This window comes from Brachionichthys hirsutus, chromosome 8, assembly GCF_040956055.1.
Source record: "Brachionichthys hirsutus isolate HB-005 chromosome 8, CSIRO-AGI_Bhir_v1, whole genome shotgun sequence".
In the NCBI taxonomy this organism is placed as follows: Eukaryota; Metazoa; Chordata; class Actinopteri; order Lophiiformes; family Brachionichthyidae; genus Brachionichthys; species Brachionichthys hirsutus.
The window spans coordinates 11,661,876-11,684,572 of NC_090904.1; the positions used below are offsets into that span (position 1 = coordinate 11,661,876).

General features: G+C 45.2%; 1 protein-coding gene across 1 annotated transcript; it reads left to right on the top strand.

Moving 5' to 3' along the window:
* Positions 1 to 577: 577 nt before the first annotated feature.
* On the top strand, positions 578 to 20,341 carry frmd4ba (FERM domain containing 4Ba). The gene is made up of 23 exons (XM_068742296.1): positions 578 to 739; positions 3,240 to 3,305; positions 3,527 to 3,621; positions 3,778 to 3,870; positions 4,170 to 4,254; positions 5,158 to 5,214; positions 5,550 to 5,572; positions 9,067 to 9,150; positions 9,749 to 9,814; positions 10,494 to 10,551; positions 11,236 to 11,322; positions 14,940 to 15,016; positions 15,427 to 15,565; positions 16,511 to 16,652; positions 16,736 to 16,869; positions 16,943 to 17,059; positions 17,542 to 17,770; positions 17,873 to 17,929; positions 18,002 to 18,137; positions 18,616 to 18,780; positions 18,878 to 19,641; positions 19,748 to 19,883; positions 20,119 to 20,341. Exons 1-23 carry the CDS (start codon positions 578 to 580, stop codon positions 20,339 to 20,341), a joined length of 3,195 nt encoding a protein of 1,064 aa, XP_068598397.1.
* The last annotated feature ends 2,356 nt before the right edge of the window (positions 20,342 to 22,697 follow it).

Genomic DNA, 22,697 nt, shown 5'->3' on the forward strand with positions numbered 1-22,697 from the left:
AATATGATGGGTGGAGATGTCGGGTCTCGCCAGGAAACAGTTCCAGACAACGTGACTGTTCCCAAACCGCTATTCAGACAATGAAAGTAAACAATAAAAACAAGTTCTACGTTCAGCGCTTATAGCAATGGAGCGTATTTTGCTGAAATGCCCTTTTTTTTTATAGAAAAATCACAGATTGGGCCACCGTTGTTATGACTAAAGACTTTCCATGTATGTTTATATGATTGGAGATGTGGCCTCTGCAGGCAGGGTCCTTGTGGTTCTCTCCTTCCCTTTCTGTTCACTCTATGAGGCCATGTTTTGGACCCGGGCCCAGGACCAAGCCTGAGGCACACGGCGCTGCTCCATCCTCTCCAGAGCACTGACTCTTACTGACATTACATCAGCTGGGGTGTGGGGAGGGGGTTGACAGTAGAATATGTGTGTGTGTGTGTGCTGGACCAGATGAGCCATTCAGTTTGCAGCTCTGAAGCACAACAAAGTGGTCTGCAGATCCACGTTTCCTCCTTTGGTTCTGCAAGAGTGAGGTGTCAGCGGTGCAGGCAGAAACGTTAGGGAGAGAAGGCCGTCAGCCATGGCTCTGCGCATCGCGCACAGAATGGAAGACGTGGTGGCATCGGGCAGCCAGATCGTCTGGAGCTTGGCACATCAGACCTTAAGGAGGTGGTACAATCGCGGGCTGATGCCATGCAGACGCTTCCTAGAAACCTGGTTCAGGTTTGGAAAATGCTACCAGGTATGACAGCACCTTGAGTTTCTGCAGCGTTCATCATTTCTGTTAGAAATTGCAGGTTAGTTAGTTTCTTTCTTGACTTTAGTCTAAAAGGGAGGATCGTCTAAGGACATTTTCTGAGTGAATCGGAGCAGTCTTTCCTCGCCTGGCTCATTAGGGTATGCATGTGTTTATTTGTGTCAACGGCAGGAGCCGCACGCTGTCTCCAGTGAGTCATAAAGCCTGCTCGTTAACAGGGATCTTCCTCCCAGCACACATGGCAGCCATTAGAAAGCAGCGTGACCTGCTATTTGATCGCACTGTTTTTGGCTGAAGAGAAGAACTTTCAAAGTTGTCTTTGAAATGTGGTCATGGAACACCTGAACATTGTCTGTGGGGTTAACTACGCTGGAACTCAACTTCAAAGCGTTCAGGTTCCTCGTTTTTCCTTTTTCTGGCATACTGACTTTTGAAAATGTATTTTCCATCAGATGGAACTCTGGGCTTCCAGTTCTTCCAAAACTTACAGATAATAAATCATCCAATTGGTGATCAGTTGTGTAACATATCACATTGCACTCATATAACAATAGGTTTTTTGGAGTCCAAAGGCACGAAAAAGCTAAAAGCCTCTCCCAGCTTGCTATGGGTGATGGGGGGTGCGCCTCGGATGTGTCGCCAGCACATCCACAGCCAAACAGGGACAGACAATCCTTCACGCACACTCATACCTACGGGCAATTTGAAGTGGTCAATTTACCTGAATTGCATGTTTTTGGAAGAAACCGGAGAGCCAGGAGAGAACCCACATGGGCACGGACACAACATACAAACTCCGCACTGATAGGATTTGAACCCAGTACCTTGTTGCTGTGAGGAGACAGCGCCAACCACTGCGCCACCATGCCACCCACTTTGTAAATGCGACGGTGAATATTCCCCACCGGATCCGTGGGGAGTTTTATTTATTTTTAATATTGAATAGAAGATAATAGTAGAGATTTGGAGTCATGTGTTTGAATCTATGATGAAATGGCTGCCTGAAGGGCCGAACTCTGTAAAATAAAGGCCTTTGTTCATTTCATCTTGTTTTGGTTGCTGCCCTGCAACAATGGGCTTTTAATAGATGGGCTCTTGAGAGGATTTTGCCTTGGACAGTCACAGCAATTCATGTAAGGACTTCTATATTGCATGATTGCATGATGCATGATTATTCACAATTAATTTATTAATCTATGGGGAAAAGGTATGGATTCAATTTAGGTTAACTTCTGAGACGTTTGTTTATTTTGGCAGTTCCAAAGATTCTAACCTAAGACTACTAAGATAGGGAGCTTCAATAAAAAACAAACTGTAGGAGGAGTGTGGCCGACTTTGAAATTGTAGTTTTTGTAACATCAACTTACTGTGACTGCAAATTAAATCCTCTGTTTGAGAAGCAGAGCGGAACCCACAGAACTCTAGAAGTCTCACTGAGGTTTAGGGCGTTGACAAAACAGCAAAGTGGAAAAGAAGTTTTTGTCTGTAAAAGTTCAAAGGAGGGTCTGTTGTGGTACAGAGAACAATATGTTTTGGTGGACTGCAAGTTTAACACCACATCATCTGACGCTGGTCGTCGGCATGACTCTCACTTTCCACTTGGCGGGACAGGCGAGGCGTCTGCCACACATTTGTTGGCAGCAAATGTAGTCTTTTTCTATTGCATTAGCTATATTGCTATACACACTAAATATAGAAATTATATATAAAGTCGCTATATATATAGAATTTTATATGTGAATAAGGCATCAATTACTGATGGAGCAAAATAAATGACATTGTGTCACCAGCCTCCATTCCCCTCTAGTGTATAGTCATGTAATAGTGTAGCGTATTTTCATTTCAGCAGTACTCAAATGGGTTACCTCACTTCATTAGAATATTTATAAAGGTTTTACAAAATATTTCAAAATATCCAAAATATACACTGAATGATTTGGACTCATATCCATCACCACACAATATTACCTCTACTTCGACCTTGTTATTTCTGCATAGAAAGACAGTTCTGCTGATGGCAGAAAAGTAATCTAACAGCCATTCATCTTAGACAATAAAGCGTGAATTCAATTAAAATATTTCAGGACTTCATTGTCTTTTGGTTTAGTTTCTTAACAACAGAAGAAAATGTGAGTTATTGAAATTTCAGGGATTTCTAGATTAGCAAATGCAAAATATATATTTTTTAAGGTGCACTTGGCATAAACAATAGCAGGTTTGTTGCTAAACTATCATCGCTGCACCTTTTTCATGCTTTAAAACAAACAGGGATGATGATCCTGCAATGCATTTGATGCCCGGAAGTTTGGGTCTTATGTGCGCTCTTGGCCAGTGGCTCGGCTTATCTATTCTTTCAGCACAAATGCAAACATAACACTGAGGTGAGTCACTTTCAATAAGACAATGAGACGCAGCTATTGTATCCCAGGGCGATCGAGAGACTGAGTTCTCTTGCCAGGTCTCATGTTATCTGTCTTCCCTCCAGATGACCGAGGGTCGACAGTGCCAGGTTCACCTCCTGGACGGCAGGAAGCTGGAGCTGCTGGTTCAGGTAGCAGAAATGTTCTGTCCCAAATCATCCTGCAAACCCTCAAAATGCATTTCATTAATTGCTGAGAATAATAATAAAAAATATTTTCTCCCATGACACATTTTACTTAAAGGTCAAATTGTCTGTTCAGATTTATGTATATTTTTGTGTGAATTTGGTTTATAAATGTGACAATTGTTCTCCATTTTAATTGCTATTGTATTTGGTTCAAACCCCTCCAGCCCAAGCTGCTGTCCCGTGAGCTGTTAGATTTGGTGGCCTCACATTTTAACCTAAAAGAAAAAGAATACTTTGGAATGCGCTTCATAGATGGCACGTAAGTACATTATAGAAATGTGAAGATTTTTTTTTTTAATGTCTTAGTGTGTGTGTTTGTATTACAGTTTATTGGTTTATTTACATTTTAGAAATACAAACAAATGACAATAGTAATAAGTAATCCATCTTGTGATTTATTCTCTAAACTTTTCAGTGGACAGAATAACTGGCTCCAACTGGATCGTAAAGTCCTTGATCATGACTTCTCCAAAACCTCGGGCCCTTTGGAACTCACGTTCCTTGTGAGGTGAGATCAAATGTGGAATACTGCTGTGCTTTATTGGGTATACATCTGCATATTCTGGTGTTTGAAACTCTCCATGTTTTACATACCGTAGAAACTTAGTTGTGAATAAAAGACACCTATTTTATTGCATTGAATGAGACTTCCACAGCCTCCGTTTTCCTGACCAGTAGGTGGCAATGACGGAGTACAGCTCAAGTCTTGCTGAAATTTACAACACATTAACTGCTGCAGGAGAACCGCACTGACCCAAAAACTCTTCACAAGTTTTATACTAAGACCAACCTAAAAATCCTTCACAGGTTTTACATCGAGAAGATTACCTTCTTGAAAGAGAACACAACAGTGGAGCTATTCTTCCTCAACGCTAAATCTTTAGTGTTTAATGTAAGTGATTTTAAGCATTATTTTCTAAAAATGTAGACGATGCCCGATTTAACCTTTTATCTGACATCATTCCTGATGTTTACTGCATTCACTCAACAGAAATTTATCTTATTCAGCTTTGTTTTTATGGTTAGATGATGAATGTGATGCATATTGTTATTTTACTCTATGTATTATACACAACCAAATAAAGCAGTATATTAAGTTATTGATTATTTAAAAGCATTTCAATAATATTTCTTCTGACCTATTTATTTTTCCGTGACCTCTTACACTGTCTTGCATTTCTCTTCTGCAATATTTGTAAGTTCAGGCTATGGTTGAAATAAAATATAGTTTGATTGAAAAGTTTTTAGAGGTTTTGAGCTAAATTGAAATAAACATTCATAAAAGTATTTCTTACAAGTATTTAATCAACAGACTAGCTTGTGGCGGATTGAAGATTAGTTACGATTCACGGATTGGGTAATTTTTGAATCTTAAAAGGAGCACGTGAACGCAGCATGTGATCGCTGCGGTGACGTTTTTTTTTCGCGGGGAGCGCAGTTCTCGTCACCATGGGAGACGAGTCTGCTTGAACCTGCTTCGGACCGTACCACTTTACAGGGGGACAATAGTTTCAGAAAGGATCTTTAACGAGCGGTCATATCTTCCAGACTATGATTATCTGCCTATATGCACTGGCTTGATACGTCTGGCGCTAAAGACAATCGTAATTAAACTTCACAGGCCGGTTAAATCATCCTTTGTATCTTCGCAGTAGTGGTTCGGTCGGTATCGGTGGGACCGAGGTACGGGAAGATTTTCTTTCAAGTCAAGTGTGTCGGACGGGCAGCACTTTGTTTGCGCGTTTGTTTTGTTTTGAACCTGCTCATTTTTTTTTTTTGCCATTTTTTATTTCAGGAAACCATCGAAGTGGAGAGTGCAAATGTTTTCAAATTAGCGGCATTCGCATTGCAGGTAAGGAGGAGTTTGCCGCAGGCTTTCTGGACCGTATCCTTGTGACGTGAACGAGGACAGTCGGGACAGGCTCGTTTGAAAATATTTAACTCCTGTTATTTCTTTGGGTCGCCAGAAACGGACCCATTTACATTAATAATGGCAAATAAACCGATGTAAACCGTGAGGTAAATGAGAAACGAAGATATTCAAATTAAATATACTGATGTTAAATCAAGTAATGCCACCTGAGGTGTGATTACGCAGGTAAATTAGTTAATATTAGCATATTTGATGTTGTATTTGTGTCATAATCATTTGACTAACTGCATTATTTATTTATTTTTCATTTTAAGGAAGCCAAAGGAGATTTCAGCAGGTAAGAATTTATCAAAAACTATAAACCTTGAAGCTTTTAATAATATAAATGTAGAAAGGTAATTTAGCCTTTCATTTAAAGCATGAAATCAATAAAGAAGAATGGACATAACACTCTCTTGGAATATTATCATTTTATAAGTACAAAGTAATCGTGCACACATATCTACAGATGCAGAGTTTTATGTATAGAATAGTTATATTTATCCAGCTATTGATATTTGTGTATTAGTATACATGTGCATTTATACGTTTTGCATCAACAGTTGTCTCCAGAATCCCCACAATGTTTTTGCTTCATCTTACAGGCAAACAGGGCTTGGTTTGTCAGGTTATTTGTTCAGTGCTCATTGATGATATCTGCGTATAGTAAGTTAATGTTCAACTTGACTCGCTCAGATTTCGTTTTAAGGTGGACTTCCCTCAGTTAATGATTGCCTTGATTCTGTTCTTGTGACATTGAACTGAACCCCTGCTCACCCACGTTTTCTAAACCTTTAAAATGACAACAGTTGCTATTTGGTTGCCCTGTGAAAGTAGATCAATAGTTCTTACAGTTTAACCAAAACTACAAATGTAGTCCTTTGTCACATTGGATTCAACCACCTTTTAATAAATGCCACACATACCTGATAAACAAGGCCCAAGTGATACGCGTACAAACATTTGAACATTGTGTACGCAATTTGGTCACTGACACAGATGGGACACTGTAAAAAAGAAAATGTTTAAATCCTCGTCTGTTCCTTTGTGGCGATAAAGCTACAGATGAATGTAACGGGTTTTTTTCTGCAAGCCATAGGAGTGAAGAGCATTGGTTGTGGTTAGCTAGCACCCACCCTGGGTGACTGACTGATCACGTTGAAGCAGCACAGCCTGCATTACCTCTGAAGGCCTTTCTGGGCCATTACGTGAACACAAAATGTTTTTTTTTTTTTTTTGCTTTGTAAGGAATTGTGCTGTTTGAATGGCAATGCTGAAAAAGCAGTCCGATCCCTCGTCAGACCATTTCTTTTGTTCCATCACAAAAATGAAAAACACTTGTGCTGCATTCGCTTGCACTCTTTAAACAGCACATCGAGTCCAAGCATGGCTGACCGGGTGAATGTTAGCTGTTGTTTATTGTTTATTGCAGCTGAAGTACAGATTTTCTGCCTCGGGGGGGGTTTCAAACTTCTTTGCTCTGGAGTTTTGTGTCCGGCTTGAACTTTCAGCACATGTGGGTGTTGGGATGGGCTTATAGTCTTGACTCTGAAAGCACAATGTAAGAACACCTGCCAACAAATCTGGCACAATCTGCTCGATGGGAGCCTTTCCAATTTTTACTTGCACTCCTTTGATTCTTCCATTATGATCTTTACTTATTAAATTGCAAGACTGCATTTGTTTATTTCCTCTCAGGATTATAATACCTGGTTACTGACCAACAACACTGTCCCCGGCTCTACTGATGCATCCCACACCGCCCTGTTGCAGCTTTTATCATTCCTATCTCTATTTCTTTGAGAGAACATGCCTGGTAAATCCTCTCATAAAGCATATGATATAAATGTGTCTCCACCACACTGTATCAGTAAAGGGCCCTGGAGCGGTCAGATTAGCGGTGGAGGAGTTAGGGGAGACGTCCTCCTCCTATAAGCAGCTGCCTTAAGAGGGATGAGCCAGACCCGCTGTCCAATGGCTGCCAAGAGGGCGTCAGGAAGCCGCGGCGTAGTCGTGTTGTTATGGTCGTGTGGGCCAACCCCCATGCTGCGCACTGAATAAATGCTCCATCAGATCTCTCATGGCGCTTGTATCAAAATTCCCATTGACATATCAGTATCGCATTACATGTTGGTCCGGCTGTACTGGTTTACACATTATTGCAATAGTTATCACCCCCCCCCCCCCACCCCCGCAGGTATGATGCGCCGCTGAGTTACCGTTCCTCTTTGTGGCTCCATGAAATATTATATTTGAAAACATAGGGAAACACTGAATCGCTTGAACTTTTGTGTAACTTGGCTGTTTGTTTTTTCCTCTGTATAAATATAATCAGCTTTAGATTAACACGGTTCCATTTGCAGGTGCGGCCTGTTGGTAGGGATTCATTCACAGCAACAGGCGTTCTCACTGCGCGCTCTCTCTGGAGTCGCCACATTTCAGTCCTGCGGAAAAGCTGACACACGAGTATTCTCTCTCCCACACTGGGTAGACTCCACCAGGCTGGGCTGCGCTGGGCGGTAGGAATTGCCCCCACGATGGAGGCTGCGGGGAGATAACCAACGCAGTAATGAATTCCAGATTGCTGACAGGGCGGCGCGGCGCGGCTGTAGAGTAGATCACCCTGACAACGCCAGGCACCAGTTCCCCATTAAATGTATGCCATCAAACATGCAGCAAAGTGCCATGGCAGCAAAACCCAGTCGACCTCAGCGAGGTAACTACAGGGAAGCACGTTTCAAGTGCCTTTGCCCTTGTAGTGGTTCACCGTTGTTGTTGTTGTTTTTTGTTTAGTAAGCTGGTTTACTTAAATGGATCATTATGATTCTGCCCCACCATGTCGGCAGAAATTAATATATTGACGTTCTCAGGATCAATTTACGGTCAAACGGCCACTGTCCTGATATAATCAAATACTTTATTTTGATATTTTATGGTTGCTTTTAACCAACATTTGAGTCTTGTTGCGAGGCGCTTACATTACTTCTCGACACAAGGAGAGGCTGCCAAGTGCTTGTGAATGGCTTTTGTTTGGGTCTCCAATGGACTGCCCCCCCCCCAAGTCCAAGCTCCTCTTTCAGCAGAAACTGTAGACCCTGTGCTCGCTCTCTCTCTCTCTCTCTCCTACGTGATGCTAAAGTGAGTCATAAATAGATTGCAGATCCTTTAAGGTGACAACCGTCAGTTCCTTTGTGACATCAACAGGATGTAGTGGGTGAGACCCGGTGTAACGGCCGCATCTGCAATGCCGTTACGGATCCATATGAAGCAGTTCATCTACCACTAATGGGATATTTGCGGTGTGCTTTACCTTTTCGCACCTGCATGGACTGGCTTTGATCACTTTGAAATGGTTTCTCACAAAGTCTCGTACCTGCTTTTATAAATCATGCTTTGGCTAGACCTCTCAAGTTTAGTCTTGGCAACGTTACTCCTCCTTGCAGATAAGAGAGATGAAGACTATCCTGACTCTGCAAACATGAATCACTGCTGTCATGCCTGACGATGAAAAATGAAACCTCTGTTAAAGCGCAAGCATGTGGAGAAATCCCCTCCGCACAGTTCTACTCTCTTTAGTTTTCTCATCCGCACGCTGGCAGGGAGCAGAATATTTAAGATGTGAAATGTTCATGTCTGAGTTATTGGACCATGATTCTGTGACTCATCAGTATAATCTTGGCGCTTCATTGCTACGCTCGCAACTCGACAGCATAAATAGATGAAAGACCCCCCCCCACCCCCACCCCTGATATCCTAAATTACCTCTTCTAAAGGTTTCTATCTTCTTTCCAGGGGTGAAACAACCAGATTAGACCTGAAGCAGCTCCCACTTTTGCCCACCAGAGTATTAAGGGAGCATCCATCGCTCAATTACTGGTAAGCTATATGAGCTGCTGAGGTCTCTGAAAGCAAACCACAACTGCACGAGGATCAGCGCTAGGGGATCACAGCCCTTTAAATTCTTGGTTCAAATAAAACCACAGCCTTTCCTCTCATATATATATATATATATATATACTGATGCTGATTTAGCAGTCAGTAGCACCTCTTTGCAGAGTATTTTGCTATCATTATGTTTGGTCATTAGCCTTGAGAGAGCTCACTGCCACGCTGACAACTCAGCGCTTGTCTGAAGCATTGCTGCGTGTCTCTTCAAGCAGAAAAATCATTTGAATATAACATTTTATATTACAGTCTGATTGTGTATGAACGCTTCTGTCTCTTTCGGCCCGTTAAACAGTGACTTTGCAGGTTCTCTGTGCTGTTATGATTACAGCCGAGGTGTAAATGGGGAGGCTGATGAAGGTCCATCTTTCAGGCCAGTGGGCCAGACTGCATTTTCTGCATGAGAAAACAGATTGTGAATCAGAGAACGGGGCCTCTCACCGTGTGCGTGTGCGTGTGTGTGTGTGTGTGTGTGTGGTTAGAATGTCTAACACTTTATTCATTATTCATTATATCTATTTATTCGCAGTGAGGACAAGGTGATTGAACGTTACAAGAGACTGAAGGGGCTGACCAGAGGACAGGCCATCGTACGGTAAGTTGAGTATTTTATGGAAACTGATTTTAGTCTGGCGGATTAACTCGTGTTGCTTACACACTACCGGTACTAACATTCTCCATACACACATCAGGCTTTCCACTATAACATGGTATTTCTAGTACATTATATCATAAATAATGGAGAGATTCCAAGTATTTGAAAAGTAAAGACGAAAAGTTACATTGTCATATTTTATGATGTCAACAGTTTTAATAATAATCCTCAAAGTTAATCAAATAAAACATCTAAATGGGAGAGAAAATAAAAGTCAGGGTTTGAACCTTTTCTAAATCTCTGATTCCTTCGGGATAATGAAGAGTTTTTTTTATTTTGATTATGTTCATCTGTACATTTTGCGATCAGAATCGAGAACAGCTCAGACACGAGGTCAACCGACACGACCGGAATCTGAATCGCTGTCGCTCTATAAATTCTCCTTTGTGACTGATCTCCGATCAGCCCAGTGTTCTTTACTCTTGCATGATTTGTGCCCTTGAACTGATCAATGGACTGTCACGGCCCCGAAACAAATCAATCAGCTCTCCATTGCAAACGACGGCGGCTCCCAATGACTGTAGCTTAAATATTGCTCTGTTGTAAAAGATTGACGGTGATGAAGCTCAGTTTAAGTGGCAGAATGCCCTTTAACCTGCTCCTCTCTCTCTCTCTGAAGGTATCTGGCCCTGGTGGAGTCCCTGCCGACATATGGGGTCCATTACTACCCGGTGAAGGTAACCATGCTGCCCCCCGGCCCCAGAGAAGCTTAACCTCTGAAGAAGCTACTGTTGACACGCCGCCTGCATGTCTTTTTCTGCTTCTAATCAAACACAACATGTTTAAATGCAGCATGTCTAGAGTGTTGGGAACCCGACCCTCACAGACAGATCAGTTAATTGGATTGGAACATATTCATACGGGGATATTTTTGATTCAAACAGCTATTTGTGCAGATTAAACCACCACCAAACTGCCATTTCTAGAGCGTGAAGTGAAAACAGTGTGCAACTTGTTTAATTCCTGTGGGGCGATATGCATCTTAGTTTCAAGCAGCCTTCCACGAATCAGTCAGAATGAGCAGAATTAACCTTTAATATTCCAGCAGCGTTAAATTGAAAACCCAGTAAATCATAGCAGGACTCGTCCGGTTCAGCATGTCTAAATGATTAATCTAACTCGCCTCACTTTTACTTTTATCCTGTAACTTTCCGGGCCGACACTTATTAATTCAAGGTGTCTGGGGAGATCAAACGCTAACGTTAAAAGTTAGTCGGTCTCACGGAGCTTCTTAAGGCCGTTAATGTATTTGATCTCTCTGAGCCTAGTTGTGTGATTTCTTCTTCTTTTTTTAAAAAACTCCACCAATAAAGCTACCTCTAATGAATGGTGGTGAGACGCAATGTCTGCTTTTCTTGCAGGACAAGCAAGAAATTCCGTGGTGGCTGGGCGTCAGCTACAAAGGCATCGGCCAGTTCGACCTGCAGGATAAACTGAAGCCCAGAAAGGTGGGTTGAACTCTGTACGAAAACTGCTCGATTTGCCGGAACTGATTGATAGCTTTTGTTAGCTTTTCCTTATCTTTAATCCAGCTTGAGTGTAACATTGAAATTCTAGGCTAGTTTTCTCATCGTCTTTTTCCAACGAGACGTTGCACACTCTTCTTTAAGTTGGTGTGGAAGTGATTCGCTATTGAATCCCCTTTGACAAAGTTGAAAACACACCCGAGGTCTCTGCCTCTTGTAATCCGGTTAATCATCTATCCACACTGTAGTGGAGACCCTGGTTCCCATGCCGGTCAGATTGGGGGAATATTTTGGTGTTTTTTCCGTGGCAGGTCAAGGCTGTTACTGTGAAACACAAACTTTCTAGCCTTTCTGTAGATATTAAGCTGCTGCTCAATAAAGGCTCCATCTTGCCTGTTGTGGATCCTAATCACAAAATGAACTTCTTCTGAGCAGTTTTTAAATGTAATCTTTTTTTTTTAGACGTGTAATGCGATAGCCTTCCTGTCAGCCTGTCTGATAAGACTCGTCACGGCCGGTGTTATGTCGCAGGAGCCTGTTGACATAGCAGGGTGTGCTGTTTCGCCGAGGCACAAATGTTCCCTCTCCGACCCGCTTGGTGGGAAGCAGCGAGCCGCGGGGACTCGGGTGGCACTCTGCCAGCACGTTGGTTGGGTGTCGGTAATTTGGGGCACAGCGATGAGGGTGTAGGGGGGGTGATAAGAGGGCTGAAAACTGGGCCCTTTGGTGACCTTTTGGTTGCCCGTGTTGTTGCCTGGTTTCCCCCAGCCTTCAACGGAGACCTCCGTATCTGGAGAATGTGGCTCGATCATCCCGCCTTGGCTAGCGCCCTCTGTATTCAAGAGAACCTGTCCCTCTTTGCCCTCTCAGCATGCTGCATTCATTATGGTAATGTGTGTGTGTGTGTGGGAGAGAGAGAGAGAGAGAGAGCCTCTGCTGCCTGCTGTGTTGAAGTGTAAGGGCGCATTGAATACTCTTACATTACCATCATACGTGGATGAAGTGTGCTTCAGCACGGATGGTAGGAGAAATCTCCTATAAAATAATTTATTTTATTTCATAGGAGATAATGCTCAGCACGACAGAAATAGATACCACGCCAGCCTGGTGTGTGTCCAGGGAATGATGGGACGGGAGCAGATGGCGAGCCAAGCCTGCTTTCTGGAATTAAACCGGGAGCCTCTCTTGCCCCCCTCATCTACCCCCCCTTGGGTGACGGAGCACTGTATAAGACCACATGCTGGCTCACACACAGTGCGTGACGAGCCAGTCTTGATTTTATTATTGCCCTGCAGTCGTAATGACGTGAAGGGAAATAATTGTGAAGTGTCTTTTTGAGGGGGGGGGGGGGGGGCAGGATACATCTTGTTCTCTGTCTTTTCACTTTGATTAAACTCATCCCTTCCTGAATGAAAACAGGATGAAGTTCCTTCCTGTCTTCTTTGTATTGTCAGGCTTTGAAATCCTTAAGCACGCCGACCAACCAGAGTTAAGCAACGTCTTGCATGAGTCAAGTGTGGAAGATCTTCTTCTGTGGTGTGAGTCAGGGCTTTTGACTGGTTTTCATCCAACTATGATGTGGTGGGGTCGTGGCCCTGGGGGGGTCGTCGGGTGTGAGCTGGATCTGAAAAGCCTGATCCCATTTGAACCTGCAGGTATTTCTGCCTCATTTCCCCCCCTTGAAGGAAATGTTTGGCAAAATAAAAGGTAGAAATACAGATGTAGGAAATCCAGCAATCATACATTTTATTCAAAATAAATGTTAATAAAATGTTTGTGTCTGGAATTGAGAGTCACTCTTGCATGAGTGCAGAAGTTTTTTGGACCGCTTCCTCTTCAGCTCCAGGAACTGTTGTGACTGTGGAGATTGAGGTGTGTCACATCTTTGAAATATTTGCCATGGTTTAGGCAGCAGTCGCGGGTGTGTGTGTGTGTGGGGGGGGGGGGGGGGGTGCTCGTGGTTTGCACACCGTCACACAGGTGTGGCGTTTCCGTTGTGGGAGCAGTGATCAGGGAACATGAGTCTTTACTGCCCAGACCCTCTGTATCAGTGTTAATGAATGCAAATGATACTACAGAGGAGGGGGGGGGGGGGGGTTAATTATCCTGTGACCACTTCTACAATGGGGAAGAGCTTTTTTAGAAGCCCTCTGCCACTTGTTCCCATTGTTCATTAAGTGCCGCTGCATAACACTGGCAGACTGGACTTAATCTTTGAGGAGCTGAGAAGACATTTGCATTGACTGATTACATTTCCGAGGGTTTGTGGATTAAATTAGCGTCTTGAAGCGCGAACAATATCACACTTCCTGGTTTTAAATAACACTGCAAAAGGTTTATTTTACCTGCTTGAGTGGTCTTTTGCTATTAATGATGAAACCACAGTAACAGATTTCTATGACCTAGAAGGGAGATGGTTGCAATATGACCGTGACGAGCAGGAAACCGGCCGTGGAGCATCGATAGCTTGTCTGGGATTGATCGCTTGTCTTTCAGTGATCGATGGAAAGGTCCAACCTTGCGTTGCAGCCCGTTTGTCTGGTCCGACCGCGAAAGAAGTGAGCCACGGTGTGAGAGGAAGGAGGGGGGGGGGGGGGGGATGTGCAGAGTAGCACAAAGCCTCAAAGGCAGCGAGGTATCTGTGATGTCAGAGGAGGGGAGGGGATGGGGGGGGGCGTGGCCTGCGGTTCTGTGCTGAAACTCTTGCAACACCTACAGTATCTGGCTTCAGTCAGACAAGAGGGAGTATTGTTCAGGGAAGCTCTAGCCCTGTGGGAAACGCAAAGTAACCTCAGCTGGGAGTTCTAAGCGGTAAGCCCTCCTCATTGTGTTCATGCGTTATCTGTGTTATGTCATATTCTCCTCGTGCTCCTATAAAGATCGTCTGTAGTAGATTCATGCACTCCTTTCCCTGTGAGAATGAAAACACAGGATATAAAATATAAAATGCTTCATTCTCAGCAGAACAAATATTTTTGTCCTTGCTGATATGGAGATTTATCAGCTGCCCGACTTCTTATCCTGGATGCAATTTATCACTTCGGCGACAAGATGTTTGTGTATTTTTAGCGCTTGACATCTCGGTTGTTATCGGTTCAATCGAATGGACGGTGGCGCCTTCTTACTGACAAGAGAGTGTGGGAGAGTTGTTCTGCAAGTGGCTCCGAATCTGGTTAGTGAGCCCATTATCAGCGGAGCAGATGTTTCATTCTGACAGACTGAAGTCCTGCCTCCTCCACAGTGGAGCGGAATGAAAAGTGAGCCTGCCGCCTCGCTCCATATTGCGTTATAAACGCTCCTTGTTTAAGACAAAATCTGCTCCTGACTGGCTAACCTCTTTCAGTTTCTGCTCTTCTGTTAACTCTGATAATGCGGCAAGTTTACAACCAAAGAAAAAACGTTAAAACCCGCCTCCTTTTGGCGCCGTCTCCTGCCAGCACTGAGCTCCTAGCAGTAAACTGATGCAGTCGTGTGCTTGAGCCTCGGGGACATTAGCTGATATGTCTATTTACATGATGTAAATCAACACGTAACCTATAAGTCCTGTTCTTTTCCTGTATATTCAGACAGCCGAATCCTTGCTTCCTCCGTCTCTGCAGTTGTTTCAGTGGAAGCAGTTGGAGAACTTGTATTTCCGGGAGAAGAAATTTGCCGTGGAAGTGAACGACCCACACAGGTCAGAGAGGGCAGACTACCTATCTGAATGAGCTTTAAAGGGACCTTTTTGCTCTTTCTGAAGTGTTCCCATATTAGTTGCCTTATCTCCACCTCACACATTGAAGGGCGTCTGAAGGGCCCTGAGTCATTTTCAACACTAGTGAAATAAGTGTTTTCCTCCAGGGACACTTTATTAATGTATATCTCACCAAGGCTTTGACGTGGCCGTCCCACCACTTATCAATTAATCTCCTCTTTATTAGTACACAAACAGCCAGCTGCACACTAGTTGTAATTGTTGCAGATCATTATATATATATGTAAATGTTCGGCTCTATTTTTGAGTTTGAAAGTCTCTATTTTTCACAGACTTGAGTTTTTTTTGTTCTTGGGACAGTTTCTGAGTGAGCTCATCATTATCCTCTACAGGAGGACAGTGACCAAGCGGACATTTGGACAGACCGGCCTGGTTATTCACACGTGGTATGCCAGCCACTCTCTGATTAAAACCATCTGGGTGATGGCCATTAGTCAGCACCAGTTCTACCTGGACAGGAAGCAAAGCCAAGTGAGTGTTTCTTTTCTCGTCAGTGACTTCATCCATATTCTCCTCCCAGCAGAGCTTCTTGGTAGAAACAGTATAACACTGCTTGTACAGGTGGGTTCTGAAGAAACGAATGCTTGGCTGATGTTGGGCGTTTGTCATCTGCATTGGTCGACGCGTTGCCTGATCCGTGTCCGATGGCTTTGATAGTTTGACACTAGGATAGATGTTCATTTAGTCATTCTGATTTTGTTGAGTGGAGCTTTGTTGCTGATATAATTTTCCTATGGGATTACCAAAGTATTCTGATATCAGAGACCTCGGGTTTAATCATTCCCATCCTTGAGTCTGAGTGGAAAGGAATAGAACTGTGTTTTGTAGCTGATTATTAATGAGCCCAATTCCTCTAAACCAACCGCTAAAAACCGCATGTGTTTAGTTTGGAAGAGATTCATGTGTTATAATAATGATGCTCTGCATGTTCTTTCATCAAAGTTGTCATGACATCAGAATTTTAAAATTTGACACAATGAATGAAAGAAAAGATACTCGATACTGTCTTCAGTCTTCCAACACAAAAAGAGAAGAAAAACAGCCCGAGGTGAAAACGGTTCATTTAAAAAACACCCACTACATTTGTGATCATCTTAATAACTATATTTGTTGAATATTGATACGATCAGAATCGTCCAGCTTGTTTCCAAGAAGTACGGAAACCTTGTGACTGAGATGAGTCTGGGGTTCTGAGTGGATGCTGAAAGTGATCTGAATCCCATGAAGAGATCCATTCACTGAGTATCAAAGCCGTTGTGTGTGATGTGGAGACGGATGAGTTTGTGTGGCTGTGATCAGATGAGCTCATACTGTACGTCAGTGATCTACAGGGAATGGATCCCCGCCGATCGATGAGCGTGGCGGCCTCATCCTCGACTCGGTTCCTTTCTAAACTGTCTCATTCGACCCCGACAGTCGAAGATGACCACGGCGCGGAGTACAGGCGACATCGCCATGGACCTCACGGAGATCTGCGCCCCGCGGATCACTAAACTGTCCAGCATCGAGGGCAAAGACCGGCTCATCATGGCCAGCAATGGAAGCCTCATCTCCGCAGGTACGCAAGGAGCCAGCTAAACGGTTAACGTCTCAATAACCTGTCTTTTAACGCGTAGTTAATCCGATGACGGTCTGTTCCAGGTTCTACTGACTCCGAGGTCAGTGAGGAACAAAAGAAAGAAAAGGTGGCAGAGTTAAAAAAGAAAGAAAGGGACCTTCAAGACACGCTGACTCAGAAGCTCAATGAGCTGAAGAAGATCTGCATGAGAGAAGCTGTGAGTGTGTCCGTCTGTCACTTCTCAGCGACTTCCCCGGGTCTTTGCTGACTTCCTGTGATCTCATCCGCAGGAGCTCACAGGCCGGCTGCCTAAAGAGTATCCGCTGGCCACAGGCGAGAAGCCTCCTCCAGTACGGCGGCGTGTTGGGGCGGCCTTCAAGCTGGATGACCTTTTCCCCTACGACGAGGTTAGTCTCAATGTTGCAGCTTCAAGTTTCGTTCGCATCATTTAAATGTGATTTAAGAAGAGAAACCAATCGGTTGGTGTGATCGGTGGGTGGATCATTTATGGGCAAATGCAGATTCAGGTGGACTTTAAGTCAGCTTTGTAACCCAAGACAAGGTTTCGTTCCTGCTTCCAAAAATGTGAAGCAGTAAAGTCATCCCTTCTGTTCTGTTTGTGTAACTTGGCGCGTCACACCGACGGAATAGAGCTCTTACATGATGTTTGTTTATCGAGTGATCGTTTAGCTCATCTGACTATTTGAGGCTCAGCTTCTCGTGTGTTTTAGAGGCTTGTCTTTCATAACGCTTTGAGGGAAACACGGCCTCCGTCTGCAAGTCTGTTGGAAAAAATGAGTGCGTTAGAATATAGATCTGAAATTGAAACGATTGATTTTACATTGTGGAGAATCCGTCTCATGCGTCCTTGCTCTGCGTCGCCTCGTAGGACCCGCATCTTCAGAATCTGGAGAGCAGGTTCGCACTGCAACAGAAGATCGTGGAAGCAGCCATCAAGCTGTCCAACGAAGACCACCTGAGCAAGACGGTGAAGAAAAAGAGGAGAAACAACTCTTTGGATGCGATGAGGAAACTGGAGGAGATTGAAAAAGAGATCAACGCCTACAGGATCAGGAAAGGAAAGACGCCCACTCAGAGAGCCTCGCTGATCTTAGCAGGTAGCTTTCATAAACGGCTTAACCTGCGTTGTCAACAGCCTGAAAGGAGATAAAAGTAGAATAAAGAAGTCACTGAGGGCTATTTCTCTCAACTGTTATCAGATGATGTCAACCCGTCAGATCTGAGCTCCCTCTCCGACAGCCTCACACTGGATGATGGTAAGTGTCTCCTTCACCCTTCCATTAACCCCGTTTTTCAATTTCAACCAAGCAATGGCTTCTACGTTCCAGATGACGAGCTGCTTTCTCAGAGGCAGCGGTCCAGATCCGTCCAGTATTCCCCGCGGCCGCACCACGCGGACACTCTGGACATCCACTACAACAGAGACCGACGGTCCTCTGCCAACAGCCAGCAAGCAGACGCGAGGTAAACAGACACTCCTGAAAAATACACCAATATCTAATGTGTGTCTGGAAGATGTTTGCTGTGGAGAACCGGCGCGTAGAGCTAGTACAGACCTGCACTAGAGGCACGCCGCATTCCTGTTAGTGACTCCGCCCCTCTCCAACGAGCTCCCTCTTATCAGCGCAACACACCAGCGTTAAAAATAGATGGAAAAGAACATGTTGCTGCCCGTGATGGAGTCCAACCGGAGAGAGGGGACAAAGAGGGAAACAGGAAAAGGGGGTCTGGAAAGTTAGCTTAATTGGTAGTTGCTTCGCCTTCAGAGTAGCATTCATTGCTAACGGCTACAATGCTTGCTGCCGGGGTAAATGCTGCATTCAAGCTAAGTGTGTAGTTTATCCTTCAGTTTAAAGAGAAGGTAGAGACACTCGTTTCTATAAAACGCTTCAGCCCTAAAGAGATGAGTACCCGGAAACCGTAGTTCTAATCTGTGTTCCAGATTAAATTACGGCCAAGGTCCAGAATCCCTCCACTACAGTCACCGTGACGCCTTATCGAGCCACAGCAGCCCTTTTAAAGCGGCTTCCAGACAGCCACGTGACGCTCGCAGCATGCCCCCGACTCCTCTCCTCACCCGCAACGCCTACAGCAGCACACAGCTCAGGTAACCCCCCCCCCTTCTTCATCTTGGATATCTGATTCATCAACGGCGCGCTTTGATGTATCCGAGTCAAAACACGGGGATTGCTTTACAATTGCAGACCGGAGGACGAGACGCAACATTTCCGCCAACGCAGCGGCAGTATGGAATCCCAGTCGCAGTTCCTGACGGAGGCGGAGCTCCCCGTGCCGACCTTCACCTTCTGCCCGCCGCAACGCAGCAACAGCATCGAGGTCCTCGACGACGGCTCCTCCTACACCAGCCAGTCCAGCGTGGAATACAGCGTCCCCGGCAACCATAATCACAACCCCAAACGCAGAGCTCGCGGCCGCCATCGAAAGGACTTGTACGCAAACACCGGCAGCATGCCCAACCTGGCTCAGGCAGACCCCCGCTGCCACACCTACCAGCCCCGGGTCAGACCCACCACCACGGCCTACTACGTCACGGGCTACCCCACCTACGCCGCGCCGGAGCCTCACTCTAACGGGGTGTACATGTACGACAATGAGATGGAGGGACACTATAACGTCAACCCTCCCTACCACCCGACGCTAGCACCGTATCACAGCCACGAGATGCACGGTCACTACGGTAACAGCGAAATAGACGGCATGTCACAGCACCCGTACGCCACGCTGCGGCCGCCGAGGAGCCGCCCGGCGCCCCAGAGTAACCAGCAGGTCGGCAAGAACATCCAGAAGGCTCTGGTGGCGGAGCACCTGAGAGGCTGGTACCATCGCAACGCCGCCCACAAAGCGGCGCCGTGCGGCTACGACTACGACAGAGGCTCCCAGCAGAGCCTGGGCTACCAGACCATGCCTGGGCCCTACGGCTACAACAGAAGCACCTCCTACTCCTCAGGTTAGATCCCTGCAGCATCCGTTACAATCCAAAGTGCGTTAGAATGTAATGTAGTCGGATCGTTTGCTGACTGTTGTGTTTTGGGTCCCCCCCCCCCCCCCCCCAGTGTCCTTAGCGTCTCCCGGTGGAAACTGGCACGGTCACATTAGTGGTGGTAGCATGCTGGAATACAACATGCCTGTGCACGCGCCGCAATCCTACACGTACACCGCCGCCCCCTTCAGCCACTCCGCCCACAGCAGGTGAGAAAAACAAAGCTTCTAAGCCCCTCCCTGGTCCTCCGTACCCCCAGAGCTAAGCGCTAGTGTCCGATTACCTGGGCTGGACGGGAACAGACAATATGAGCTGCACATATCTGGTTTTGTCAAAGTATTTTGATCTGTTGTATTTTCTTCATCCATGGTGGACTGGTTCTGCCTCAGAGCTCAGGATTGGTTCTGTTCGGTCCTTAACTACTGGCCCCCTGCTTTCTTGTAGATATGGCACCTCCCAACTTTCTAAAGGTTCTTGGCACAGCCCTGATGGACAGAGGCACTGTGCCTTTTTCCCTACTAGTTCTTCCTCCTCCACCTCTTCTTTTCCCTCCTCCTCCTCCTCCCCTGGCTGTCGGGTCAGGCAGATGCCCTCCAGCCCTGCGTGGTCGGTATCCTCCAGAGGGCAAAGGCTCAATAAGATGTCCTTTTTGAAAGGTAGCTCATAGTAAGTAAGACAGCAACAGTTGGAGCCTGTGCGCTTTGCTTCTTCATTCCATCCGCAACGTGACTCCGTGTTCTGCTTGTAAATGGCTTGAAGTGAACTTTGCATTTTTGAGACGTTTGTTCCTTCATTGTGACGTATGACGAGTTAACTGCATGGCTTTCGAAGAATTCCTGCCGTCCTTCCTCTTCCGGCCGGCTTGTTGTCATCCAGTGGTCACATTTCTCTGCCGCCTTCTTGCCCACGCAGAGGTTCCCGGTCTCTACGTCCCCCAGTGGCAAAGCTGCGACATTCATTCGAATGAATGTCGCGAATGGAAAAAAAAGTGTGACCCCTGAATTTAGTTGCATTTGAAGGACATTCTTGTGCATAAAGTGTGTGTGGCGTTGTTGTTGTTGTTGTTGTGGGTTGTGAATATTTGACCCTGGGTTCACCTCGTCTGAAACATCGCCTGGTAACAGAAACTGATTTAAATGTGTTTTTACAGCTCTGCAAGGCGCAAATGCAACAGGAATGGGGGGGTTAATTCATTCTGAACCCGCAGTTAATCCAGGGATGATCTTCACCCCGTTTGCCGCCCACTTTTAACATTTTTCAACCTTTTTTTTTTGTTTGTCGCAGATCCTACGTAGACGTCAGCCAAATGGTTCCGCGCATCAGCAAGCCAGCAAAAGCTAGCTTGGAAGCCGAAGATAAAATTTACTGGCACGAAGACGCCAAACCAGGAACGATAGTGTAGTTTCCTGTCTGTCATTGTGCCGTAGTTTCACCGTGAGGAGCCGTCACTGCGCCTCAGACTGTATGAACCCGACGTGGGTTCAAGGGGATCCAAAGTATGAAGGAACTTGACTTTTGAGGACTTCGACAGGTGAAGTCCTCTCATTTTCTCTTATGCCATTGCCAAGCGGTTCTGAACCCCCCAACAAAAACCCCTCTTGAGCCGCTGCATGTCTGGATTGTGTGCGTTTGTGGTGATGGCGCTGGAACTATAAGGGACCTGCTGTGGACTGCGGTAAATCTAAAGGGATTATGGACTAAACTTCTTCAGCGTTTCTCGTTGTTCATGAGCCCAAGGACAAGGACGGTCTCTGAGCCGCGACGAACACACACACACACACACACACACACACACACGCGCGCGCGCATGTGAGCACTGTAGTTATGAAGGATTGGACATAGATTAAGACATTGCACAAATGAAGGATTGGACTCATTAAAAATGAGTCACGATGACGGCTACTTCCTGGAACATTCTGCCATCGCTACCCAGTTTTACAACGCTTCGCTCGAAGCGCTCATTCTCGTAGTATTCTCACATTAAGTACCTACAATACAGTTTAACCAAATGTTCCCGTCACAGCATTTGAGTATTACCTCCAAGTCACCAGTTATAATATCGCTGCCACATCGGATCAGTCATTGCAGTAAAACAGAAAATCCAGTTGAGCTACTCTCCTAGCTAAACTGGAAGTCGTGGACTGGTGCTCAGGTTCTCTCAAGAGAACAAAACTGTATTTAAATGTCGTTATTGTAAATAATTGTTCCGTCTTTGTTTTTTTTTTAGAGCATTTTTATGTTTTTCAAAAGCATGTAATATATAGCAAACAATTGTTGTTAAGCTGGTTCTTAGTTATTTGTATAATTGCATTTGTTTGAATAAAACAAGATCAGCATTTGAATCAGATGTTAGAGGTTTGTGTCATTTATTGGCATAACATAATCCTCACACACACACACACACACACACACACCGGGGGCAGGAAGCTAATCCAGAACCAGTAAACTCGGTAATTGAAGCCACCTCGTTCAAAGAAAAGCTGTTTGAAGAAAGTGCAGCGATCATCACTGCTTAGAGCGCAAAATAACTTAAAGACTCATTTACATTTTACGGCCTAGCGGGCTTTGTCTCAGTCAGCTGGAACACATAAATGTACTCTTTACATGCCAACACTTTGGAAAGCGCCTGCCGGGGTATAATTCAAAGAGGCAGACATTTCCAGCAGAGCACTGGCTGCATCCCAGTTTCATTTCAGTTTTGCAAGCAAACGTTAAATGAAATACTTTGAAGCGCTCTCTTATAACAGAGCTGTGCTGCTCCGCTTTATGTTCCCGCCGCCTCGCCGTGTTGCAAAGCCGGTTTTTCTGTGTCCTTAAGTCATAAACTGACTGAACCAGTCTTTAAAGCCCGTCACACCCACTATGTGCTATAACTTGTTCTCCCGTCCTCCCTGTGAATGACAAGCTGGTGTTTATAGCACCAAACAAAGAGGCGTCCGTGTAACAAAGGCATGCTGTGCACATGCAACCCTTCACCTCCTTTCCCTGCCTGCCGTCCAGTATCATCTCCCGGCCGCTGGCTG

Excerpts from the sequence above, each read along its gene's own strand:
- frmd4ba (XM_068742296.1), top strand. The coding sequence starts at position 578 with ATGGCTCTGCGCATCGCGCACAGAATGGAAGACGTGGTGGCATCGGGC. Across the intron at positions 3,306-3,526 it reads AGCTGGAGCTGCTGGTTCAG|CCCAAGCTGCTGTCCCGTGA; the intron begins GTAGCAGAAATG and ends AAACCCCTCCAG. Across the intron at positions 18,781-18,877 it reads TACAGCAGCACACAGCTCAG|ACCGGAGGACGAGACGCAAC; the intron begins GTAACCCCCCCC and ends TTACAATTGCAG.